Here is a 27,279-nt window from a genome sequence, read left to right as displayed (position 1 = left end):
CTGGCTGTGACGCAGGCTCCCCTGGCAGCAGCAGCCACCCCTGTCTTGTTTCCCATCGGGGCCCTCACGACCATCGCCCGACCCCAGTCCTCCGGCTTCCTCGGATCTGCCCGGCAGCCCTTGGAAATCTACTCATGCAACCACGGATGCTCAGCTCTTTCCCCTGGTCCCCGCTGACCCTGCCACACTGCGGGGAAGAAGGGCGCTTGGAGGGGAGAGAATGTTGGAGACCACCAGGAGAGCACACTGGCACGCGGCAAGAACGTGGGCTACGCAGCCCGACAGCCCCGGCCTCAGGCCTCAGCTCTGCCACGCCCAGCTCCATCAGCTGGGAAAGAAACTTCACCCCCCTGAGGCTCCGCTTTGCTCATCCATAACACGGGGGATCCTCTGCCGGCAGGGCCCTTGTGATCCCCTATAAATGGATACTTTTTATAAACTGCAGGGTGGGGGAGCCATGCAGTTGCTGGATGGGGAGGCTGCAAGGAACTGGGGAGAGGCTACTGCTTTCTTTCTTTTTTTTTTTTTGACAGGCAGAGTGGACAGTGAGAGAGAGAGACAGAGAGAAAGGTCTTCCTTTGCCGTTGGTTCACCCTCCAATGGCCGCCGCGACCGGCGTGCTGCAGCCAGGCGCCGCGCTGATCTGATGGCAGGAGCCAGGAGCCAGGTGCTTATCCTGGTCTCCCCTGGGGTGCAAGGCCCAAGCACTTGGGCCATCCTCCACTGCACTCCCTGGCCACAGCAGAGAGCTGGCCTGGAAGAGGGGCAACCGGGACAGAATCCGGCGCCCTGACCGGGACTAGAACCCGGTGTGCCAGTGCCGCAAGGCGGAGGATTAGCCTGTTGAGCCGCGGCACCGGCCGCTACTGCTTTCTATGCACCTGCTGTGTACCACACTCTGCATCCTTTACAAACATAGGCTCCTACTGTGTACCACACTCTGTATCTTTACAAACATATGCACCTACTGTGTACCACACTCTGCATCTTTACAAACATAGGCTCCTACTGTGTACCACACTCTGCATCCTTTACATAGGCGCCTACTGTGTACCACACTCTGCATCTTTACAAACATAGGCTCCTACTGTGTACCACACTCTGCATCCTTTACATAGGCGCCTACTGTGTACCACACTCTGCATCTTTACAAACATATGTACCTACTGTGTACCACACTCTGTAGCCTTTACAAACATTGATCACACTTAACCCCTTCCATATTTTTCAGGAGAGGGACTGAGGCTGGGAGAGGGGAAGCGTCGTGCCCAGGTCACATTGTAGGAAGCTGAACCCAAGGACTGAACCCACTTCTGCCCAGTGCCAAAGGTTATGCTCTTTGTACAAAACTCTGAAATCCTGTCTTCCTTTTCTTCTTTCTATTGTTTTTAAATATTTATTAGAAAGAGCAGAGACCAGTGCTGTGGTGCAGCGGGTTAATGCCCTGGCCTGAAGCACCGGCACCCCATATGGGCGCCGGTTTGAGTCCCAGCTGCTCCTCTTCTGATCCAGCTCTCTGCTATGGCCTGGGAAAGCAGTGGAGGATGGCCCAAGTCCTTGGGCCCCTGCACCCACATGGGAGACCCAGAGGTAGCTCCTGGCTCCTGGCTTCTGATCAGTGCAGCTCTGGCCATTGTGACCATCTGGGGAATGAACTAGCAGGTGAAAGACTTCTTTCTCTACCTCTCTCTGTAACTCTTTCAAATAAATAAAATAAATGTTAAGAAAGAAAGAAAGAAAGAAAGAAAGAAAGAAAGAAAGAAAGAAAGAAAGAAAGAAAGAAAGAAAGAAAGAAAGAGCAACAGAGAGAGAGAGAGAGATCTTCCATCTGCTGTTTTACTCCCCACACAGCTGCAACAGCCAGGGCTGGGCCAGGCTGAATTCAGGAGCCCAGAACTCCACCTGAGTCTCCTACATGGGTTGCAAGGATCTAAGTACCTGGGCCATCCTCCGCTGCCTTCCCAGGCGCATTAGCAGGGAGCCGGATCAGAAGCAGAGAAGCTGGGACTCGAACAAGTGATCACCTGGGAAGCAGGCCCCGCAAGCAGCAGTGTAGCCCACTGTGCCACCACGCTGGCCCCTTCACCTGTCTAGAAACTGCACAGTCTGCAGGGGGTCAGTCCTGGGAACGCTTGCTTGCTTTTTCCTCTTCTCAGGTTCCACTGCCAGCCACTCGGGTTAAAATCAAGCTCCCGGGTTAACGTGGGTGCAGGTAGAAGAGCTCACCCGGCTCTTTCTCATGTTGAGGGTGGGGGCATGGGGTTGTTTAACAGGAGACCCGGCCCAGGGCAGAGGCCAGACGGGAAGGAAGGGGTGGGGGAAGGAGCGTGGAGTTGTCCGGCAGGCTCACTTCCTCTCTCTTGAACGTCCCTCGTTTTCTCCCCAGAACTGCAGTATCCCACACTTCACTTGTGGAGAACGGAGGGGAAGGTGGATAACAGAAAATAAAAATAAAAAAAGACAAAGCCATTGGCTGCACCTTGGCTCGCCCCAGCTGTGATGAGCCCACAGGTGTTCAGTTCCCAAAACCAAATTAAGGGAGATGCTATAGTATTGGGGCTTCTGCTTTTTAGGCACTGCCAGGGGGAGGGGTGCTGCTCCCTTGTTACGTCCTGAATGAATGAATGAATGAGTGTCTCTTCAGGAGGCAGGAAGAACTGCCCCTCCCCCCTCCCAGCTCTGGCCTCCTTAGCTCATCTGGCCGCAGTTATAACAAGTTACACACCAGGCCGTCTTCCCCCATGAGACTGAGGTTTTTCCAGAAAGCCAGCTTCCCGGCAGGTGGTCCTGTACACAGTAGGTGCTCAATAAATGATGCCGAGATGGAAGGGTTCTGGGTCTGCAGGTGGCTTGACTGATGGGGGTGGGGGGCGGTGGGAGCGGGAGGGTGCACACCCTGCCCCAGGAACAAGGAGGAGGGTGCCTTACCTCATGGTGGGGACGTGGGTCTCAGCCTCCAGGGCCAGGGTGCCCAGGCTGGCCCTGCTGCCCTTCCGCGAGGACTCCCGGAACGCAGCAGTGCCCGGGTCCTCGTCGGAGGAATTGTCATCAAAGGAGCCCAGGATGAAGTTGGTCATCAGCTGCCTCCTGATGTGTTCCTGCTTCTCCTCCTCCCGGGAGGGGGTGCTGGCCGGCGGGCCCTGGAGCCGGGCTGGGCCGGGCAGGCCATTGGCATCAGGGGCCCCAGCATCTTGGGTCCCCATCTTGTCTTCCTGCAGTTCTGGGGAGGGTGATGAGTTGTTGGGAGAAGGAGGGGTCTTGGGGGACTTGTGCCGCGAGGCTGGGAGGGAGTTTCTCTGCCGGCGGTGGGAGGCCGGCTTGGCCTGGCTGGGGGCCTCGGGCACACCGCTGTGGTTGCCATTTGCCTTCGGGGGCTCCCCTGAACTGTCTGCGGCTGGAAGGGGCTCCTGGTTCAGGATGAAGGTCACGTCCGAGTGGCCGCTGGCAACTGGCTTGGAGTCCGTCATTTTCCTCCAGATTTTTAACCAGGAAGCGGTCAGGCAGGAGAAAATCAGACAAGACAGAAGAACCAGCAAGACCATTCAGATCTGTAAAGAGAAAGAGACGGGTGGGTGAGGGGGCGCCTGAGGCTGGGGGCGAGGGGCACTGGGGTCCCGTGTATCTGAGCCCTGGACAGGGGCTGGAGAGGGGAGGGGCGCTCCTCCCGGCTCTGCCCACACCGTGCTCCGCTGCCCTGGGCGTGGCCTGGGCCCCTCTGCACCCCAGTTTCCTGCCTCTCCTTTAGGTCTCTGCTATGGTGTGACTGTGCCCCCCAAATTCACGTCTCGGGAACTGTGTTGGTCACTTGTTACTGACACCAGAATGCCCAAGAGGGGTTTCCTAGGAAGGAAGATTTGTTCGTGCACAGTACATGATGGGGCAGCCCTATCGGTCTAGCAGCCCACAAGGGCGCTACGGGCAGGGGGCCCACAAGGTGACCCAGGAGCAGAACCCAGGGGGCGCATCCACCCTCGTGACTGGATCACGAGCTCCATCCCAGCAATGGGATCCAATCCCAGCCCTTCCCAAAGGCCCCCACTCCCAGACGCCACATTTGGATCAAGCCTCCCTCCTAAGCCAACAACCGTTAACCTAAGACACAGAAGACACTGGGGTATGAACATGTCCACGTGTTTGGAGAGGCAAATCCTGTTCACACCATATCAGAAACAGGGTTCCCAGGGCAGGATTTTGCAGAGGTCAGGACTTGCAGAGGGTAGAGGGCAGAGGGATTCTCCTGGGAGTGGGTTTGCTGTTGCAGGACCGGGTTTCCTATAAAAGCCAGTTCAGTCCCCTCTCACCTCCTAGCAAGTGTTCTCTGGGCCTCCCTCCGTGCATCGCAGGCTGACGCAGCAAGAAGGCACCCGCCAGACACAGAGCCCTGGGGCTGGGACTGCCCAGCCTCCATAAATACAGAAACCAATCTCTCAGGCATCCCTCGATAGCAGCATGGAACCCAGCAGGGGGTCAGTGTGCACACGCTCAACGCCAGGCATGTGCACGTGTGCGCACTCGAGTGCAAACTCGCTGAGATGAAGTGAGCACACAGCTGATCAGCAGGATGCTGAAAGGTGGAAGCAGCCCAAAGCCCCGTTAGCAAATGAATGAATGAGCCAGTAAAACGAGAGCTGTACTTCCTCCAAAGGGATTGCTATTCCACCAGGAAAAGATCGGAGGCATGCAGCCGTGCTGCACCGTGGATGAGCTTTGAGAACCTCATGCTATTCAGATCTGGCTAAAAAGCCCAGGAGAGCATTTCAGGCATGGAAAGGCAAGACACTGTGGCAAAAATGACCTACATGAAAGATCTCTGGGAGTGAGACCCCAGCGGAAAGAACGGGCCATCAAAGAAGGAGGTACCTTTCTCTGAAGGGAGGAGAGAACTTCCACTTTGATTATGGCCTTATCTAAATAATGTAGGAGTTTGTAGACTCAAGAGGCTTCCATAGCCTTGGTAGCTCATGCCAAGAGCCTTGGGTGATCACTGACATCATAAATAAGAGTGTCAATTGTTAAATCAACAACGGGAGTCACCGTGCACTTGCTCCCCATGTTGGACCTCTGTCCTTAATGTGCTGTACTGTTAGGTAGGAAGTCAGTTATGAGCTTATGTGTGTGTAACATAAAGGCCTAAAGAGAAGACATCTATGTCCAGCATATGCCGCATCTCAAGGTCATCCCGATGGTGTATCAGGGGCAGCCCGGTATTCACATCCTGCCCTGCCCTGCCCCCTTCCACCTGATAACCTGACAGGTGGGGGTCCCCACCCCTTCTGCCTGACAAAACTTCCACAGTCTCTCAGGTGCAGCCCAGTATCTGCACTTCAAATACCCTGCCTGGGATCCCAATTCTCTAGGGGGTCCTGCCCACCCTTCCTCCTGTCTGATAACATTTGCATCCATAAAGTCCTTTGTTTCAGACCTTCAAGAGAAAACTCAGAAGTTTTTCTATTTACATCCAAAAAGCTCTTTGTTCCAAGAGGAGCAGAGGTGGGGAAGCAAGACCCATCTCCTTAAAAACCCCCAGCCTCAACTGGACTGCGGACTGCGCACTCAGCCCTCTGACTCTCTGCTGAGCCGCTCGCCTGGCCTGGTGGTCAGGTGTACTCTCTCCACTCAACAATGTAACCTCACTCCTCCCCCCCACCCCCACCCCTACCCCCCAGTCCGAGCGACTAGGTACCCTCTCAGTCTCAGGATCTGTCTGGAGAGGTGCCCATCCGTCCTTATGGATGTCCCTTCCCTAATAAACCTTGCTATTTTACCCCCCACTACTCTCTGTCTCACGCCTGAATTCTTTCTTGCGCGAAGACAAGAACCCTGCAATTTCTCCGGTAACAGTCCTATGAAAATCAATGGTAAAACGAGTCTTCAAACAGTACTTTAACCTTTGTGTTTCTGTGTGGTGCAAATTGCTGAAATCTTTACTTAGTATATACCAAGCTGATCTTCTGTATATAAAGATAATTAAAAATGAATCTTAATGAAGAATGGGATGGGAGAAGGAGTAGGAGGTGGGGGGGAGTGGGGGTGGGAGGGTGGGTATGGGGGAAGAACTGCTACAATCCAAAAGTTGTACTTATGAAATTTATATTTATTAAATAAAAGCTTTCTATAAAAAAAAAAAAAGAAAAAGAAAACATCCAAAAAAAAATCATGCTAGGGATCGGGCACTTAGCCTACAGGGGAGGACACCCGGGCCCCCCATCCGCATGCCTGGGTCCCATGCCCAGCTCTGCCTGGGTCCCATGCCCAGCTCTGCCTGGCTCCCGACTCCTGCTTTCTGATGTCCTGGACCCCGGGAGGAAGCAGTCAAGGCTCAAGTCATTGGGTTCCAGCCACCCACGCTGGGGCCCCGGGTTGAGCTCCTGGCTCCCAGCTTCAACCCAAGCCCAGACCCAGCATTTGGGAGTGAACACACAACACACACACACACACACACACACACAGACCGTAGCTATCTTTCTTTCTGCAGCTCCAATAAATAAACAAACAAATCTTTTTTTTTTTTTTTTTTTTTTTGACAGGCAGAGTTAGACAGTGAGAGAGAGACAGAGAGAAAGGTCTTCCTTTGCCGTTGGTTCACCCCCAGAATGGCCGCCACGGCTGGTGCGCCGGGCCGATCCGAAGCCAGGAGCCAGGTGCTTCCTCCTGGTCTCCCATGCAGGTGCAGGGCCCAAGCACTTGGGCCATCCTCCACTGCCCGGGAGGGCCACCTCAGAGAGCTGGACTGGAAGAGGAGTAATTGGGACAGAATCCGGCGCCCCAACCGGGACTAGAACCCGGTGTGCCGGCGCTGCAGGCGGAGGATTAGCTTATTGAGCCACGGCACTGGCCATAAGCAAACAAATCTTTAAAAAGAAAACATGCTGAGGCCAGCACTGTGGTGTAGCGGGTAAAGCCACTGCTTACAACACCAGTATCCCATGTGGTCATTGGTTCGAGTCCCAGCTGCTCCACTTCTGATCCAGCTCCCTGCTGATGGCCTGGGAAAGCAGCAGAAAATGGCCCAAGTGCTTGGGCCCCTGCACCCACGTGGGAGACCCATATGAAGCCCCTGGCTTCAGCTTGGCCCAGCCCTGGCCATTGCAACCATCTAGGGTGTGAACCAGCAAATGAAAGATCTCTCTCTCCTCTCTCTGTCTCTGCCTCTCTCGCTGTAATTCTGCCTTTCAAATAAATTAACTAAAAACAAAAGAAAACAAAACAAAAAACCCACATGTTAGGTGAGAGAGGATCATATGATTCCCCCATATATGAAACATCCAGAATAAGCAAACTCAGAGAGACAGGAAGATCTGTGGTGTGAGCCTCAGTGCGATGGGAATGCTGGCTAAGAGTGCAGGGTTTCTAGGGGACCGGAGCTGTGGTGCAGCAGGTTACTCTTCTGCCAGCACCCCATATGGGCACCGGTTCTAGTCCCGGCTGCTCCTCTTCTGATCCAGCTCTCTGCTGTGGCCTGGGAAAGCAGCAGAAGATGGCCCAAGTCCTTGGGCCCCTGCACCCGCATGGGAGACCTGGGAGAAGCTCCTGGCTCCTGGCTTCGGCCTGGCCCAGCTCCAGCCACTGCAGCCATTTGGGAGTGAACCAGCAGATGGAAGACCTTTCTCTCTCTCTCTCCTTCTCCCGCTCCCTCTCTCTGTAACTCTGCATCTCAAATAAATAAATAAAATCTTTAAAAAAAAATTTACAGGGTTTGTCTGGGGGAAGAGAATGTTCCAGAAGCGACTGTGGGGATAGTTACACAAGTATGTGAATATTCTACTTGAAGTGAGTGGATGGTATGCTATGTAAATTCCAGCTCAATAAACTGGGATAGTTTCAAGACTTAACCATCCAGCTGGCCCCCTGCGGCTGGAAAAATTCAGAAAAAGAAAAATAGCTGTATCTGTATGGAACATATATCGACTTTTTTTTCCTTGCCATCATTCCTTGAAGCATGCCATGTAGCCCCTGTGGAGGTGGCATTGTCTCACCACTTCACCTGGCGGGGACTTGAAGTCACCAGGACGACCGTGCAGGTTCCAGGCAAACACAGCAGCCTGAGCATCTGTAATGCTGGTGCCGGCAAGGGGGCCCTGGCACCAGCGCCCCGGAGGATTCTGGGGAGGCCTGGGTTCCACCTTAGAAACAGGCGCATCAGGCCGGCGCCGCGGCTCACTAGGCTAATCCTCCGCCTGCGGCGCCGGCACACCGGGTTCTAGTCCCGGTCGGGGCGCCGGATTCTGTCCCAGTTGTCCCTCTTCCAGGCCAGCTCTCTGCTGTGGCCCAGGAGTGCAGTGGAGGATGGCCCAAGTGCTTGGGCCCTGCACCCCATGGAAGACCAGGATAAGTACCTGGCTCCTGCCATCGGATCAGCGCGGTGCGCCGGCCGCAGCGCGCCGGCCACGGCGGCCATTGGAGAGTGGACCAACGGCAAAGGAAGACCTTTCTCTCTGTCTCTCTCTCTCACTGTCCACTCTGCCTGTCAAGAAAAGAAAAGAAAAGAAAAGAAAAGAAAAGAAAAGAAAAGAAAAGAAAAGAAAAGAAAAGAAAAGAAAAGAAAAGAAACAGGCGCATCAGTCACCGTCTTTGTCACCATCACCATCCTTACTGCAGCATCAGGATCATGGCGTTAGTGCGGCAGGAGGGCGGGAGCCCCGCATTACTGCTCCGTGTGCACCTGTCCCAGGGCTCACCCCAAGGCAAGCCATGCAGGAGCTCGGCGAGGCCAGGGCGGGGCTGCTCTCCTCCAGGCTCCCACGGTGAATTCAGATCCTCTGATCTCCAGTGCACGCCTCTGTCCCACTGACTCTGTGAGTGAGGAGCATGCTCTTTGAAGGATGTACTGTTTTTTAAGTTTTTTAATTTGCAAGGCACAGAGATAGACTAAGAGAGACAGGGAGATGACAGAGAGCCCCTACCTGCTGGTTTACTCCCCAAAATGCCTCGAACAGCCAGAACCTGGCCAGGGCCAAAGTGGAGAGCCAGGAACTCAACCCAGGTCCCCCATGTGGGTGGCAGAAGCCCGTTACTTGAGCCATCACTGTTTCCTGCCAGGGTCTACATTGGCGGGGAGCTGGAGTGGGTGGCTGGAGCTGGGACCAGGCACGCATTTAACTGCTAGGCTAAACGGTCACTCCATGCAAATAGGTTTACAGAAACTAAGTTAGGGATGGTGGTTAAAGTGACCACTGGGACACCTGCATCCCACACTGGAGTGCCTGGTTCCAGCCCCAGCTCCTCTGCCTCAGGTCCAGCTGCCTGCCAGTGCACAGTCTGGGAGGCAGCAGGTGACAGCTCAAATAACTGGGCCCCTGCCAGCCACGTAGGAGACGGGGATGGAGTTCTGGGCTCCTGGCTTCAGTCTGGCCCAGCCCTGGATATGGGCATTTGGAGAGTGATCAGGAGAATGGGAAGATTCTCTCTGCTTTAAAAAAAAAAAAAAAAAAAAAAGGAAAGAAACCTAAGTTATAGTTACATATAAGTAAGAAATCATGGGGTCCTATTGCACACTAGAGAGCAACCATAGCTAATGTTAATGTACTATATATTTATGTGTAAACAAACAAACAAACAAAAACCTAGAAGAAAAAGTTTTGAATGTTCTCACCATAAAAACATGTTAAATGTGTGAGGCGTTAGATATGTTCACCTGGTTGGACATTACACAGAATATACACATACAGAAACATTACTGGTACCCCATACATATAAACAAGATTTTAAATTTTTATTTATTAAAGAGAGAGAGAGCACGCCCATCCCCTGGTTCACTATCCAAATGCTCACAACAGCCAGAGCCAGGCTGGGCCAAGGCCAAGAGCTGGAAACTCAACCCAGGTGGCCCACACAGGTGGCAGGAGTGAGTGATCCGAGCCATCATCACTGCTTCCAAGTATCTGCACTAGCAAGAGGCTGGAATCAGTAGCTGGAGCCGGGTACTGAACCCAGCTATCCTGATAAGGGAAACCGGTATCCCAACCACATCTCCACTGCTGGACTCAATGCTCACCCCAGCAGAAGCCATATTTGTGTGTCAATGGAAAATAAACATTAAAGAAAATGAGGGGGCCAGCGCTGTGGCATAGTAGGCTAAGCCTCTGCTGGCATCCCACATGGGGCACTGGTTTGAGTTCCGGCAGCTCCTCTTCCAATCCAGCTCTCTGCTATGGCCTGGGAAAGCAGTAGAAGATGGCCCAAGTGCTTGGGCCCCTGCACCCACGTCGGGTACCTGGAAGAAGCTCCTGGCTCCTGGCTTCAGATTAGCCCTGCTCCAGCCATTGCAGCCATTTGGGGAGTGAAACAGTGGATGCAAGATCTCTCTCTTTCCCTCTCTGAATCTACCTCTCTCTGACACTTTGTCTTTCAAATAAATAAATCTTTTTTTTTTTTTTTTTTTTTTTGACAGGCAGAGTGGACAGTGAGAGAGAGAGACAGAGAGAAAGGTCTTCCTTTGCCGTTGGTTCACCCTCCAATGGCTGCCGCGCTGCGCTGATCCGAAGCCAGGATCAGCTTATCCTGGTGCTTATCCTGGTCTCCCATGGGTGCAGGGCCCAAGCACTTGGGCCATCCTCCACTGCACTCCCTGGCCACAGCAGAGAGCTGGCCTGGAATAGGTGAAACCGGGACAGAATCCGGCGCCCCGACCGGGACTAGAACCTGGTGTGCCGGCGCCGCAAGGCGGAGGATTAGCCTAGTGAGCCGCGGCGCTGGCCTAAATAAATAAATCTTAAGAGAGAGAGAGAGACCCAAATTTTTGTTGAAATTTCTGAACCAATTTTGCCAGAAACTTTAAAAAGCAGAACCGCAAAGCTCAAGCAGATTAGCCAGGAATCTAACTGGCCTTATCTTATTTAATGTATTTTTTAAATTATATTATTTATTTGAAATACAGAGTTAGAGAGAGAGATAGAACCAGAGAGAGAGAGAGAGAGAGAGAGAGGTCTTCCATCTGCTGGTTCACTCCCCAAATGACTATAATGGCCAGAGCTGAGCTGATCCAAAGCCAGGAGCCAGGAGCTTCCTCTGGGTCTCCCACACATGTGCGGGGACCAAAGGACTCGGGCCATCTTCCACTGCTTTCCCAGGCCATAGCAGAGAGTTAGATCAGAAGAGGAGCAGCCAGGACACAAATCAGCGCCCATATGGGATGCCGGCACTGCAGGCCAGGCCTTTAATCCACTGCACCACAGCACCAACCCTTCATGTTTTTTTAATAAAGTTTTATTTTGTATATTTTAAAGGCAGAGTTAGAGAGAGATCTATCTTGCATCCACTGGTTCACTCCCCAAATGGCCACCATGGCCAGGCTGAAGCCAGGAGCTTCTTTCTCTCAAGTCTGCCACACTCCCACATGGGCAGAGGGACCCGAGCACTTGGGCCATCTTCTTCTGCTTTCCCAGGTGCGTTAGCAGGGAGCTGGATCAGAAGTGGAGCAGCCGGGAATCAAGTCGGCGCCCACACAGGAGACCAACGTCACAGCCCGCAGTGTTGCCTGCTGTGCCACAGCGCTGGCCCCTTCCCTGAATTTCAACACAGTGTTCTGCAGGATTTCCCGGAATCGCGTGACCCACGCTCTGGGCAGCAGATTTTGCTGAAATGCTGGCAAGGGCATTTTCTTGGTAATGACACAGGGTCAGAACGTGCTTTTGTTTAGTCATCAAGCTCGCATGATCATCTCTACAAACACAAAGAAAGTATTTGGCAGCACCCAACAACCCTCGAGACAGAAACATTCGGAAAACCAGGAACCGAAGGGAACGGCCGCATAATAAGGTGCATTTATGAAAAACCTACAGCGACCCTGCTCACTGATGAGAGCCTGATAGCCTTCCTCCTGAGACCAGGAACAAGATGGGAATGCTCGCCTTCAGTGTTGTACTGCAAGTTCCAGCCAGAGTGATAGACAACAAAGGATTAAACGGCATCCAAATTGGAAAGGAAGAAGCAAAGCCATCTTTACTTGCAGATGATATGATCCTATCTGTACAGAAAATCCCAAAGAACACACACATGCACACAAAATGACTACAGGTGAAAAATAAATTAAGTGGGGCCAGCGCTGTGGCGTAGTGGGTAAAGCTACCACCTGCAGTGCCTGCATCCCATATGGGCGCTGGTTGCAGTCCCAGCTACTCTACTTCTGATCCAGCTCTCTGCTGTGGCCTCGGAAAGCAGTAGAAGACGGCACAAGTGCTTGGGCCCCTGCACCCATGTGGGAGACCAGGAAGAAGCTCCTGGCTTCGAATCAGCACAACTCCAGCCGTTGTGGCCAACTGGGGAGTGAACCAGCAGATGGAAGACCTTTCTCTCTCTCTCTGCCTCTGCCTCTCTATAGCTCTGCCTTTCAAATAAATAAATAAATATTTTTTAAAAAGTGCCAATACTAAGGCACTTCAAGATGTCCATGGAAATGGAATAGTAGATAACCTTATAAAAATTAATAAATTAATTAAGTGAAGTCTTCAGACACAAGAACAACATGCAAGCAGTTATCTTTCTGTACCTAGGCAATAAACAGTGTAAAAATAAAATTAAGAAAACAAGTCCATTTACAACAGCAACCCAAAGATACAAGTAAAAAATATGTAGGAGTACATTTAACCAAGGAGGTGAAAGACTTGTGCACTGAGAACTACAAAGCAATGCTTAACAAGATGAAAGAATACTTAAATAAACAGAAAGACATACTACGTTCATGGATGGGAAGACGTGCTATTATTAACACGGCCCTACTGCTCAAAGCAATATACCAGATTCATACAAAATTGCAAGAGACTCCAAAAAGCCAAACAATCTTTAACAATAAGAGCAAAATTGGAGGACTCTGACTCCCCATTTTCTTTTTCTTTTCTTTTTTTTTTTTTTTTTTTTTTTTTTTTTGACAGGCAGAGTGGACAATGAGAGAGAGAGAGACAGAGAGAAAGGTCTTCCTTTGCCATTGGTTCACCCTCCAATGGCTACTGCAGCCGGCGCACTGCGCTGATCCGATGGCAGGAGCCAGGTACTTCTCCTGGTCTCCCATGCGGGTGCAGGGCCCAAGGACTTGGGCCATCCTCCACTGCACTCCCTGGCCACAGCAGAGAGCTGGCCTGGAAGAGGGGCAACTGGGACAGAATCCGGCGCCCCGACCCCGGGACTAGAACCCGGTGTGCCGGCGCCGCAAGGCAGAGGATTAGCCTAGTGAGCCGCGGCGCCGGCTAACTCCCCATTTTCAAATCTTCCTACAAAGCTTCAGTAAACAAAAGAGTATGGTTCTGACATAAAGATAGCCAGATGGACCAATGCAACTGAATTAAGAATCCAAAAATCAACTCATACATCTTGGCCAATTTATTATTTTTAAAGATTTATTTTATTTATTTGAAAGGCAGAATTACTTAGAGGAAGAGAGCGAGAGAGAGAGGTCTTCTATTCCCTGGTTCATTCCTCATATGGCTGCAGTGGCAGGGACTGGGCCTAAGCCAAGAGCCTGGACCTCCATTGGGGTCTTCCACATGAGTAGCAGGGGTCCAACCTCTTGGGCCATCCTCAGCTGTTTTCCAGGTGCATTAGCAGAGAGTGGGATTCGAAGTGGAGCAGCCGGGACTTGTACCAGTGCTCCTATGGGATGCCAGCATCACAGACGACAGTTTAACCTGCTGTGCCATGACACTGTTGGCCAAGTTATTTTTGATAATGATATCAAAAGCATTCAACGGGAAAAGAATACTGTCTTCAACATGCAGTGCTGGGACAACCAGATTTCCACGTGAAAAGAAAAAAGTTGGGCCCCTGTTTTATACTTGATACAACAACTAACTTAAAATAAATCAGAGGCTCTAAAATACAGAAGCTAAAACCACAAAACTCTCAGAAGGAAACACAGTGACAAATCTTCATAACGTTGGACTTGGCAACAGGTTCTTTGCCTGTAGCAAGCATAAGCAACATCAGAAAAAATAGGTTGGGTTTCATCAAAGTTAAGATCTGTGAACTGGGCCAGTGCTGTGGCACATCGGGTAAAGCCCTCACCTGCAGTGCTGGCATCCCCTATGGGCACCGGTCCAAGTCTCAGCTGCTCTACTTCCAATCCAGCTCTCTACTATGGCCTGGGAAAGCAGTGGAAGATGGCCCAAGTCCTTGGGCCCCTGCACCCACATGGGAGACCCAGAACAAGCTCCTGGCTCCTGGCTTCGGGTCAGCGCAGCTCTTGCCATTGCAGCCATCCAGGGAGTGAACCAGCGGATGGAAGACCTCTCTCTAAACCCTTCTCTCTCCCTCTCTCTTTCTTTCTTTTTTTTTTATTTATTTTTTATTTTTTTGACAGGCAGAGTGGACAGTGAGAGAGAGAGACAGAGAGAAAGGTCTTCCTTTGCCGTTGGTTCACCCTCTAATGGCCGCCGCGGCCAGCGTGCTGCGGCTGGTGCACCGCGCTGATCCGATGGCAGGTGCCAGGTGCTTCTCCTGGTCTCCCATACGGGTGCAGGGCCCAAGCACTTGGGCCATCCTCCACTGCACTCCCTGGCCACAGCAGAGAGCTGGCCTGGAAGAGGGGCAACCGGGACAGAATCCGGTGCCCCGACCGGGACCAGAACCCGGTGTGCTGGCGCCGCAAGGCGGAGGATTAGCCTAGTGAGCCACGGCGCCGGCCCTTTCTCTCTCTTTCTGCCTCTCTGAAACTCTGCCTTTCAAATAAGTAAATCTAAAAAAAAAAAAAAAAAAAAAAAATCAAAAAAAAAATCTAATCTATGAACCACCAGACATCGCCAAGGAAGTAAAAACACTACCTACAGAACAGAAGAAGAAACGTTTGCAAGCCGCAAACTAAACCTCATTGTCAGCAAAAGGTCTAGTGTCCAAAATACACAAAGAAGTCTTGCAACTCAAAAACCAAAAGACAAACAATCCAGCTTGTAAACGGGCAAAGGATGTTACTAGCCAGCAAGACGGACAGGGAGCTGCAGGGGCACTGTCTCTTTTTGGTTACTGCTATCCCCATGGTGCACAGTTAAACCCTCAAGGAAGGACCGGAGTGCCACCAAGAAAGGTCAGAGGTCACAGGCAGAGCAGCCGACTCACCCATGCCCTCAGGAAAAATGCGGAAAAGCCCTGGGCCAGCACTGGGAAAGTGTTCTTGGCTTCCCCAGAGGTCCAGCAGGCTCAAGCCCCCACCCCCACCCCAGAGAGGGACTGAAAAGCCAGAAACCCGGGGGCAGCCACTCTCTACCCCAGCACCCTCTGCCCAAGGCCATTTGCCACCCTGGTGGGCTCCGGGCTCCCTCTCGGCTCCACCTGCTGTGCCAGCCAGGGAGCAGCTGTCCATTGCGGTCACACACACACCATGGTGTGCGCTGTTCACTTAGCTGTCTCCTCCGAACAGCGAGGCGGCCCCTGGGGACGTGGACCGAGGGTCACTCACTCCTGGGTCCTCAGGCCCTGCGTGGTGTTCAGCATACAGTAGGTGCTCACAAACTGAATGACTGCATCCATGCACACTCATTGAGCACCAACTGATGGAATTTTGATTTTAGTGTATTAATTCTCTTCCTTTTAAAAATTTTAGTTAATTGGCTGGCACCGCGGCTCACTAGGCTAATCCTCCGCCTTGCAGCGCCGGCACACCGGGTTCTAGTCCCGGTCGGGGCACCGGATTCTGTCCCAGTTGCCCCTCTTCCAGGCCAGCTCTCTGCTGTGGCCCAGGAAGGCAGTGGAGGATGGCCCCAGTGCTTGGGCCCTGCACCCGTATGGGAGACCAGGATAAGCACCTGGCTCCTGCCATCGGATCAGCATGGTGTGCCAGCCGCGGCGGCCATTGGAGGGTGAACCAACGGCAAAGGAAGGCCTTTCCAGGGTCAGGTCTGTCCCTCTCGTATGCGCTCCCATCATGCCATGCTGTGCTGCAGCCTGAGGCCCCTACGCCCTGGAATCTCCAGAACCGAGAGCTAGCTAAGCTAGTGGACTAGCACTAGCACGGGATGGGTAGGGGCCGCCCGGGAGCGGGGTTGCAGGCATGGGCAGGACAGACACACGCACGGCAGGTGACCGGAGGACGGTGCACAGAGATGCGGGGCGCTGTCATGAACGGAGGGAGCAGCTATTCTCCCAGTTTGGCTTCCTCTGCCCCTCTGCAAACCCTCTGAGATCTGCTGTGACTCCGATGGGAGCCATTTTTTTTAAAGATTTATTCTTATTTATTTTGAAAGGCAGAGTTAGAGAGAGCAAGAGGGAGAGACAGAGATCTTTCATCCACTGGTTTACTCCACAAATGACCACGGCTGTGCCAGCCCGAAGCCAGGAGCCCAGAGCTTCATCTGGATCTCCCATGTGGGTATGAGGGCCAAAATATTTAGATTCATCTCCCACTGCTTTCCTAGGCCATTAGCAGGGAGCTAGATCAGAAGTGGAGCAGCCGGGACTTGAACCGGCATCCCATGGGAAGCTGGCACAGCAGATGGCGGTTTTACCTGCCATGCCACAGCGCCGGCCCCAGGAGACCACTGGGATATTACGCCACAAACCCACCTTTCCTGGAGTCATCTGCATGAACACCCCCGTGGCCCTCTAACTTTCTTTACAGAGTCACCACGTGGGGCCCCCAGGCCACCATACAGGAACTTGTCCCACGAGAGTGCCGGGAGACCCGTGGGGACGCTGTCTGGGAAGACAAGGTGGAGGAACTCAGCCTCAGCTTCCTCATCTGTCAGATAGGAGCCTCATTGTTGCCCCGGCGACCTGGCTCAGAGCTGTTCTTCCAAAGCCTGGACATAGACAGAAGCCATCGGGGTCGCTGGCACCTTCAGGTTTTCCTTCCTTCTGCCCCTCCTCCAACCCTCAGAGCCACTGCACAGACCCCGTCCTCGTCACTCTCCTTGTTTTACTTCCGTCTTATAGTTCGGCAAACTGACTCAAAGCCAGGCATGACAACCGTCCCTCTCCCCCTGCCCTGCCCTGGCAAACACGCAGGAACACATCCCAGCCTGTAGCAGGTGTTAAGATAAGCAAAGAGATACGCACGTGAGAAAACCCCCCAGACACCTGGCTGCGTGCCCCGGACACGGAGTCGGCAGCTGGATGGGTAAAGGGACGAGGCCGGCATGGCAGGTGGCCGGTGGGGCGCGCTGCTCACGTGCTGGGGCCCCTGAGCGGCCAGGATCGCAGGAAGCCTGCTCGCGAGTTCCCGCATACCTTCTCCCACCACGCTGCTGCCACCACAGAAAAAACCCAGCCGGCCCCCAAACCGACGGCGGCCATCGCATCTGGAACCCAAGCGGCAGCTGCTCGGTGCCAGAAGCTCCCGTGGTCCTCAGCCCAGTGAGGCAGGAAATCACTTGGTTCCAACAAGTGCTGGCCAGGGGCCAATGGGGGCAGTGGCGGGGACTGGGGGCCAGGCTTTTGTTTTTTGCACCCCACCACAACACACACACACACACACACACACGCGCGCGCGCGCACGCACCGGGCGAAGCCTTCAGGGGACAGTTTGTCCAGCGATCCTCCTGCCCTTGGGAGTTTTTCCGCCCACCAGGATGAACTCCGGGCGCCTGCTGTCGCTTACCGTCTCAGGGGACAAGGCTGCGCCCTCCATTCTCCTGTGAGTCTGCCCGGCGGCGCCCACAGCATGACTGAGGGAGCCCGGCCCTCCCAGTGTCACCTTTCAGCAGCAGGCAGGTGGCGTGCTGCATCAGACCACGGGGGAGGGACTTGGAGCGGCCAGTGCCCCGCCACTAGGTCTCCACAGCACGCCCTTGTCTGCCACCTGCAAACTGAGCCCGCTCACCAAGGTCCAATCTCGGGCCTCGCTTGACCCTGAGTTCGGGTCCTCAAGAGGCTGTCGCAGCTCTGTGGAGCTTGCCTCATTCCTGGACTCAAGCCCGCCTCGCTGCTCGCGCAATCACCACTTGCCCAACTCTGCGCCTCTGGAGCAGGTTTGAAAGGCTTCCAGGAGCACACAGCCGTCCCCCCAGGGGCAGACAGGGAAACAGGAGCGGGGCAGCCTCCTGTCGCTCTGTGGAACTTGGGTTTGGCCGTGTGGGGGAACCACAGAGAGAGAAGTGACAGCAGCGAGACAGAGAGGAGGTGGCCGAGGCCCCTCCAGCTGGCAGGCAGGTGGCGCAATGCCCTTTGGCAAATGCACAGATAATTAAGGCGATAAGAGCAAGCCAAGTACAGCCTGGTGGACACCTTAACCTGCACTCCAGCCCCAGGGCAGGGGTGTCAGAGGTCACAGTGTTTCTCCCACGCCCCAGCCTGCAGCCTCCCCACGGGATGGTCACGTCCAGGGTTCTAGTTTGACGGACGAGCAAACAGAGGTCCAGAGGTCTCACTGGCAGTGGGAGACACAGCCAGCCTCGGGACCAGGATCCCAGCAGCTGGCCGGCCCTCCATCTGCACGGAAGTGTCACTGGCCACTGAAATTGACTGCCATCGGACACCTGGTTTGCTACCCTGGAAGCTATCTAGGGGGGTCCGTGTTGCAGTACAGAGGCTAAGCCATCATTACGACGCCGGCATCCCATATAGCAGTGCCAGTTTGAGTCCCGGCTGCTCCGCTTCCAATCCGGCTCCCTGCTGATGCACTTGGGAGGACAGCAGAAGGGGGCTCACCTGCTTGGGCTAGGAGTGGAGATGGACAGGCGAGAGAGCCAACAGAAGGGGGCATTTGCTCTGGGACTTCGCAGGCTAAACAGGAGCTTACGAGGTGACCCAGGTGGGCACAGTGCATTTATAATTCTACTGGCTGAGGCTGAGAGTCTGTGGTGAACAAAGCAGGTGTATTGTGAAGGGCGATCATTTGTTTCATTTAAGACTTCCGGAGCCTGCGGCGCCGGCATATCCCACATGGGCGCCGGGTTCTAGTCCCGGTTGCTCCTCTTCCAGTCCAGCTCTCTGCTGTGGCCCGGGAGGGCAGTGGAGGATGGCCCAAGTGCTTGGGCCCTGCACCCACATGGGAGACCAGGAGGAAGCACCTGGCTCCTGGCTTCAGATCGGCGCAGCACCGGCCGTGGCGGCCATTTGGGGGGTGAACCAACGGAAGGAAGACCTTTCTCTCTGTCTCTCTCTCCCTCACTGTCTATAACTCTACCTGTCCAAAAAAAAAAAAAAAAAAGACTTTCGGAAAAGATGTGACACTTAGGTGACAGTGGAGGGAGATGCTCCCTCCCTACAAACCCCGAGACTGGAGAAACACGTTCCCCTGTGACTGTGGCCAAGAGCGCTGCTGACACGCCACGCCCTGACCCAGAGAGCACAGGGGGCCACAGCAGAACTGCAGCTGCTGCCTCTCAGCAGATCCTGCTGCCTGCGGACCCCCAGGTCCAGCACCGAGGGGAGGGGCACCGGCCGATCAACAGCACCGCCGACAGGAGCTTCCTGCGAGGGAAGCCTTTTTCTTATCCCAGATGAGAATCCAACGACCAGAGAGGCACAGCGACTTGTCCAGAGTCACACAGTACGTGACCTCGTCTCCCCCCTCCCTCCGCCTGATCCCAAAGCCAGATCTGTGGCAGGAGGGAGGTGAGCAGGCTGTTGGCACAACTGTTTAATGATAGGTTGCCTTCTGGCCTGGGGGATTCAGAAGCAGAGCTGGGGGCCAGCAGTTCTCAAACTCAGATTAGAGGAAGCCCAGCCAATCCTCTTTTTTTTTTTTTTAATTAAGATTGATTTTATTTATTTGGAAGGCAGATTGAGAGAGAGAGAGGGAGAGACAGAGAAAGAGAGAGATCTTCCATCCATTGGTTCACTCCCCAGATGACCACAGAGTCCAGGGCTGGGGCAGACTGAAGCCAAGAGCCTGGAACTCTATTCCGCATTGCCCACTGGGGTGCAGGGGCCCAAGCACTTGGACCATCCCAGGGCATTAGCCAGGAGCTGGATGGGAAGTGGAGCAGCCGGGACTTGAACCGGCACTCAGATGGGATGCTGGTGTCTGTCACAGGCTGTGCCATGATGCCCACTCCCCCCACCCCCAGCCCCAAACACATCTCTGGTTTTGTGCTGGACCACAAAACAGTCGACTCTAGAGCCAAAGGCATGAGCACAGCCTTGGAGGCCTCGGATTCTGTAACAACCTCAGTGGGTAAAACATAAGCAGAGTTCAAAATGTTCACGGAAAAGTGGGGTGAGAAGAAAAGTCTACTTTGGCATATTAACTTTTGAGGAGGAGTTGGCACTGTGATGTAGCGGGTAAAGCCCCCACCTGCAGTGCTGGCATCCCATATGGGCGCCGATTCTAGTCCCAGCTGCTCCTCTTCCAATCCAGCTCTCTGCTATGGCCTGGGAAGGCAGTGGAAGATGGCCCAAGTCCCTGGGCCCCTGCACCTGCGTAGGAGACCTGAAAGAAGCTCCTGGCTTCAGCCTGGCCCAGCCCAGGCCTTGAGGGCATTTGGGGAGTGAATCAGTGGATAGAAGACCTCTCTCTGTCTCTGTCCCTGTCTCTCTCTCTCTCTCTGTAACTCTGCCTTTCAACTAAACAAGTAAGTATATAAAAAAATACCTTTTGAAGTGCATGAATTTTTCAATCCCTCATAAGCATGGATTTAACAATTTTTTGCACCAAAATAAACTTATCTTTTAATCCTATTTCCCCACAGACTTTCTGAAGTGCTCTCAGACCTCTGAGAAAATTTGTGAATTTCAGCCCCCACCCCCCAATCAGGAAAAGGCTCAGAAGATCAAATGGGGCCAGAAAAGTGCCTGGCCCAGCTACAGGTGCTCACTTAATGCAGAGAGGAATCAAAGTGTTCGTATTATCGATTTTCATTTTATTTGAAAGGCACAGTGGCAGAGAGACAGACACAGAGAGATCTTCCATCAGCTCGTTCACTCCCCAAATGCTCACAATGGCCAGGGCAGCCAGGAGCCTAGAACTCCATCCGGGCCTCCCATGCAGGAGGCGGGGACCCAAGTACTTGAGCCATCCACCCCCTGCTGCTTTCTCAGGGTGCACATTAGCAGGAAGCCGGATCGGATGCAGAGCTGGGGCTCAAACCAGGGGCGCCAATAAGGATGCAGGTGTCCCAGGCACTAGCTTAACCGCTAAGCCAAACACCTGCCCCCAAAGCAAACTTTTGATGTAGCTTCTCTGCTGGTGCAGGCAAAACTGGCCCACAGGAAGAAGCAGCCACTTTCCCACCTCCCACGGACACCTGCGCTCCACGGTCTCAAGGGCCCATCAGGCTGACCTGTGGGGCCCCATGCACTACACCGGTCCCGCAGAAGCCACCATCTGACCCTCTCGTCCCAGCCCTTGCACCCTCTCAGGTGGACTTCTCTCCTCCTCCCCCTCTCCTGCTCCTCCGGCTCTGCCTTCTTCGCCCACTCCTACAGTCATCAGGGGCCACTCCCCGAGCGCCTGCCGACTGTGGCGCTGGCTGCTGGAGGCGCAGGGCCAACCAGATAGGACGAGCCCGGCCTTGCCCTCATGGGCCGGCGATCCCACAGGGGAGAGAATGAAATCACAGACAAATGCAGGGACCCGACCTGGAGACTCACAGAGCGGAGAGGCTTGGGGTGTGCCGCGGGAAAGACAGGGCCCAGGGGACACTGCCCTGCGGGGCGGGGCAGGCGAGACAAGGCTGTCCCGGGCTTGAGATGGGGAGGGAACGGGATGAGCCAGGTGAGGGGGCCGGGGCCAGCAGGTGCAGGAAACAAATGGGTTTGGGGCATCTGGTGCTGGAAGCACAAAAGCCCAGAAGCGGGCAGGAGCCTGGCGTTCTGCGGGAAGCACGCAAGGCCAGTGGGCCTGGCGCAGGGCCAAGGCTGGAGCGGGGATGGGGCAGCCACCTGGGCTGCGCAGGATCGCGGGTTGCGTGGAGGGACTCAGGCCTCCTTCCTGGGAGCCCAGATGCGACACTCCAGCTGTCTAGACAAGTGGTGCCACTGCAGGAAGAGGAGTTAGCGTGGGGCGGGCCTTGTGGTGCAGTGGGTTGAGCCACTGCTTGCGACACCCACCCACATCTGGGTACTCTGCCTCCAACCCAGCTTCCTGCTAATGGGCCTAGGAGAGACGGAGCGGATGATGGCTCCAAGTACTGCGTCCTTGCCATCTGTGTGGAAGACCCAGACGGAGGTCCTGGCTCCTGGCTTCTACCTGGCCCAGTTCTGGCTATCATGGCCATCGGGAGAGTGAACCAGCGGATGGAAGACCTCTGCCTCTCTCTCTCTCTCTCTCTCTCTCTCTCTCTGCCTTTCAAATGACAAATCTTTTAAAAAGAGCCTTCATTTGCTCGCCTGTAAGATAGGGAGGAGAGCACCAGGCGCACCAGCTGGCTGGGGAGATCAGTAAGTCCCCCCAATGTGAACCGCCTGGCCTGGCACACACGGAGCCTGCAGCCAGGAGCAGTCCTGCAGGGGAGTGCCGGCCTGCCCTCGGAACACCAGTGCTGCTGCCCGACGGCCGGCCCTGCCCCCCAGCTGCCGTGTGACTGGTAGTACCTCCTCTTCCGCCCACTGGCCAAGGCCTGCTGGCTGAGGGCCTCTGTGGGTTGTGGAGCAGGGCCAGTGCAGCACCGGAAAAGCAGTGGGGGAACTGTGCAGGAGGCAGACTGAGAGGACCCGGGGCTCCCACGGATGGGCGAGTCCACCCGGCCCCCAGCTGTCCCCAGCAGAGGCCGCGCCACCTGCTCCCCGCTGAGCCACACCTTCCCCTGCTTTAGGCTGCTGCAGGGCTTCTCGCCAGTTTTGGAAACTCAGATGCAAACGCTGTGGGTTCGGCCTTCTGAGAAAGGGGCCGCTGCTCCTTGGTCCTGCCCCCACCCTTCCAGACACAAAAGCAGTGGCAGCACCAGACCCAGAATCTGCAGATCTGGGGGTCCAGGTCTTGGCGCTGTCTCCGGCCAGCATGGGAATCTTTGAGCTGCGACTGCCTGGTTTTGAAAAATGCCCCTGGGGCCGGCGCCGTGGCTCACTAGGCTAATCCTCCGCCTTGCGGCGCCGGCACACCGGGTTCTAGTTCCAGTCGGGGCGCCGGATTCTGTCCCGGTTGCCCCTCTTCCAGGCCAGCTCTCTGCTGTGGCCAGGGAGTGCAGTGGAGGATGGCCCAAGTGCTTGGGCCCTGCACCCCATGGGAGACCAGGAGAAGCACCTGGCTCCTGCCTTCGGATCAGTGCAGTGCGCCGGCCGCAGCGCGCCAGCCGCGGTGGCCGTTGGAGGGTGAACCAACGGCAAAAGGAAGACCTTTCTCTCTGTCTCTCTCTCTCTCACTGTCCACTCTGCCTGTCAAAAAATAAAATAAAATAAAATAAAATAAATAAATAAATAAATAAATGCCCCTGGAAGGACACAATGCGAACAGGCAATGGGAGGAGCTCGGGGCTGTGCAGGCAGCCAGGACGGAAGGCAGACTCGCATCGCGGCTACACACAGCACAGCAGTGGCAAGGCCTTTAGCAGCAGGGAGACGGACGGAAGGCTAGGGGCGCCCTCGGGATCCCACTGGAGTCCCAGTGTGAATCTCCCTCCCAAAGGAGCAGATTTTTTGTGCCAAAACCTAATCCAAGTCCAGAGTTTGAAGCTAAAAACCTTATAGGCAGAGGGAGTTAAGCCACTGCCTCCCATATGGGTGCCAGTTCAAGTCCTGGCTGCTCCACTTCCGATCCAGGCACATCCCTGCTGATTTACCTGGGGAAGCAGTGGAAGATGGCCCAAGTGCTTGGGCCCCTGCACCCACGTGGGAGACCCTGGTTTCAGCCTGACCCAATCCTGGCTGTTGCAGCCATTTGGGGAGTGAATCAGCAGATGGAAGATTTCTCTCCATATATAACTGCCTTTAAAATAAGTAAATAACTCATAAAAAAAAAAAAAAGAGTGCTACAGGCAACACAGAGTATCTCTCAGCATCCGGTTCTGGAGTGGCTCAAGTTCTGAATGGACTCAAGTTCTATTTTTTTCTTTTTTTAAAAAAAGATTTATTTTATTTATTTGAAAGAGTTACACAGAGAGAGGAGAGGCAGAGAGAGAGAGAAAGAGAGAGAGAGAGAGGTCTTCTATCCATTGATTTACTCCCCAGATGGCCACAATGGCTGGAGCTGTGCCGATCTGAAGCCAGGACCCAGGAGCCTCCTCCAGGTCTCCCACACGGGTGCAGGGGTCCAAGGACTTGGGCCATCTTCTACTGCTTTCCCAGGCCACAGCAGAGAGCTGGATGGGAAGAGGAGCAGCCAGGACTAGAACCGGCACCCATATGGGATGCTGGCGCTTCAGGCCAGGGCTTTAACCCACTGTACCACAGCACTGGGGCCCCTCAAGTTCTATTTCTACACCTGCTTTGTTCTCCTGTGTGATCTTGAGCAAATCTCGTTGCCTCACTGAGCCTTGGTTTTCTGCAAGGCGGCTGCAAGGAAGACGATACCACTGACCTCCTCGGGGCCTCCGCTGAGGGGGACGTGAAGCAATGATAATAAAGAGCATGCTAACACGTGCTGTGCTCTTCACGACGTCCCGGGATTGTCCTAAGCGCCTTTACTAAGTTCAAGTTCAAGCCACTATTCTCTTCCCTGGGATCATTGCTCAAGCTGCCTGCTTGACTCGCTGCCCCCAGGCTGGTCCCTCCCATCCCTTATGCACAGGGGAACCAAAGAGATCTTGCCCTGCCCTCACACGCCCCCCCCCCCCCCCCCCGCCGTGCCCGGATTGTGATGTCTGAGTGCCTCTCCCACTGAAAGAAACCAGGGCTTCTCGGAGAAATGGCGGAGCCTAAGGCTGGGGCCCGGCCTGAGACATCTCCTTCTGCCCAAAAGCAGGGAGCCTCTGGGGGCATGGAGGGGGAGGGGGCTGTCCTGCCAGGGAAGGGACAGACTGGCATCAATATCACATATCTGTTCAAAGAGCACAAGTCACATCGTCACTCACAGCAGAAACAAGCCTCGCTGACAGCCAGCTGGAGACTCAAAACAGACTTTTCTTTTTACAAAAGGAGGCGGTCAGGCCTGCGTGCCGCCTCGGCTGCGGGCACCATGGTCAGGGACAACCAAAGGGTGGCTTCAGGTCACGTGTGTACGGAACCGTCACTGATAAACACAGAAGCATCGGTAGGACAGAGTCACTGTCCACAACCGGTAGCGCAAGTTAACGAGGCTCTACACTTTGCTCATTGGTGCCTTGTACAGGCAGCTGGGGACAGTGGAGAGGGGAACTGCCCGGGCTCACCGAGGAGCCAACACTCCTAAGAGCGGGGTCACCCAGCCCCACATTCTTGGCAACGCACGGTGCAGAGCTGTGGCCGGCAGGTGTTTCTGCCCACGCTGACTCAAGCCTGCAGACTTGAGCTCTTATTTATAGCACGGAGGGACACGCTAGAAGGCGCCGGAGGACGCAAACATCCCAAAGGTGGAAAGTTCCGCAGGACGCACGGCCCGGGTCCCTCCCTAGGGAGCTGGCACTGCAGAAGGGGCAGTGTTCGCTGTGGACTAAGAGACCTCAGAGAGCTTTCGTGGGTGCTGCTCTGAGCTGATAGAGACAGCGGGGGGACCCTGAGTGTGAACAGCCACCGTTCGTCTTCCGTGTCCATGGCTTCTGGCAGCCACTGGCTGGACCTGGTGTGGGTAGAGAATATTCAAAAAAACAATGGTACAGGAGGCAGGTATTTGGACTCCTGGTTAGGACACCCACATCCCGTACCGTAGTTTCTGGATTCAATTCCCAGCTCTGGCTCCTGACTCTAGTTCCCGCTGAGGCAGTGATGGCTTGGGCCCCTGCACCCAAGTCGGGTCTCTGCCGCCCACGTGGGAGACCTGGATTGAGTTCCAGGTTGTGGGACTTGGGGACCGAGCAGCTGATGGGAGCTGTTCCTCCGTCGATTGATCGATCGATCGATCGATCGAGATAGATAGATAGATAGATAGATAGATAAACTGCATACTGGGGCAGGCATTTGGCAAAGCAATGAAGACACTGCTCGGGACCCCCACGTCCCATAGCGAGGTGCCCAGGGTCAAGTTCTGGTCCTGCTCCTGACTCCAGCTTCCAGCTCAGAGGCACCAGGTGCTGGCTTGAGTGGCTGCGGTCCTGCCACCCACAGGGGAGACCTGGACTGGGTTCGGTCTCCTGACTTTGCCTTGGCCCTGCTCTGTTGAAGGCATTACAGGAGGGAACCAGCAAATAGGAGATGTTTATCTGTCTCTGGCTCCTTTTCCCTGTCTTTCAAATAAATCAAAACATTTTTAAAACTTCATCTGTCATGGCCGGGGCCGCGGCTCACTAGGCTAATCCTCCGCCTGCGGCGCCGGCACACCGGGTTCTAGTCCCAGTTGGGGCACCGGATTCTGTCCCGGTTGCTCCTCTTCCAGGCCAGCTCTCTGCTGTGGCCCAGGAAGGCAGTGGAGGATGGCCCAAGTGCTTGGGCTCTTGCACCCTCATGGGAGACCAGGAGGAAGCACCTGGCTCTTGGCAACACGCCAGCCATAGCGGCCATTTAGGGGGTGAACCAACGGAAGGAAGACCTTTCTCTCTCTGTCTCTGTCTCTCTCTCTGTCTAACTTTGCCTGTCAAAAAAAAAAAAATTCATCCGTCCTCAACACATACAGGCCTTTTTCTTGTCATTATTCCCTAAGCAATATAGCACAACAACTGTTTACACAGCCAACGTTGCACTAGGAATCATAAGTGGTTTAAAGCGTATGGGAGGATGTACGGTATAGGTAGGCATTATGCAAATACCACACCATTCACACATGGGGTGTGAGCATCTGGGAATGTGTGTGCCTCTGGGGCTTCCTGGAGCCCACCCTTCATGAATTCTGGGGGGCGACAGTCCTGTATTAAGGAATTACCACTGCCGCTGGCTTTATGATGTAGCAGTAAGCCGCCACCTGCAACACCAGCATCCCCTGTGGGTGCTGGTTCAAGTCCCGGCTGTTCCACTGCCGATCCAGCTTCCTGCTAATGGCCTGGGAAAGCAGCAGAAATTGGCCCAAGTGTTTGGGCCCTGCACCCACATGGGAGACCTGGATGAAGCTCTTGGCTCCTGGCTTCGGATCGGCGTAGCTCCGGCTGTAGCGGCCATTTAGGGGGGTGAACCAACAGAAGGAAGACCTTTCTCTCTGTTTCTCTCTCTCTCTCACTGTCTAACTCTGTCAAATAAAAAAAAAGGAATCATTATTAATTGTGTGTGCTTTATATAATTATAAAATTTTTAAAAAATTTCTCATCTCTCTTATGGATGTGTATTATTGGGTGAAATGGTACGATATTTGCCCCTGATTTGCTCGAAAATGCCCCCAGGGAACAGACCGAATTCCTGACACGTATGCTGATGTACTCACGGTAAAGACACAGACGCCTGCAATACATGCAGCACATGCAAAATTCAGACAGAAAGGCG

At 54.3% G+C, this 27,279-nt stretch overlaps 1 protein-coding gene across 6 annotated transcripts in view; it reads right to left on the bottom strand.

The window, feature by feature from the left end:
- The window catches only part of ACACB (acetyl-CoA carboxylase beta), a 128,418-nt gene that overhangs the window by 96,747 nt on the left and 4,392 nt on the right, over nucleotides 1–27,279 (bottom strand). For 3 of the 6 annotated variants that reach the window (XM_089322887.1, XM_051835875.3, XM_089322888.1), the window contains exon 2: nucleotides 2,929–3,548. In XM_089322887.1, coding sequence (XP_089179013.1) covers nucleotides 2,929–3,542 — 614 coding nt within the window. In that variant the 5' untranslated portion in view covers nucleotides 3,543–3,548. Of the gene's footprint in view, nucleotides 1–2,928; nucleotides 3,549–17,148; nucleotides 17,264–17,419; nucleotides 17,873–27,279 lie in introns of those variants that run through there. The other 3 variants (XM_051835873.3, XM_051835876.3, XM_070066017.2) reach the window with 3 other exon arrangements.

Source organism: Oryctolagus cuniculus, chromosome 21, assembly GCF_051225735.1.
Source record: "Oryctolagus cuniculus isolate XC-2025 breed Fujian yellow rabbit chromosome 21, ASM5122573v1, whole genome shotgun sequence".
NCBI lineage: Eukaryota > Metazoa > Chordata > Mammalia > Lagomorpha > Leporidae > Oryctolagus > Oryctolagus cuniculus.
The sequence above is the reverse complement of the archived record's forward strand: the minus strand, read 5'-3'. Positions and strand labels throughout refer to the sequence as shown.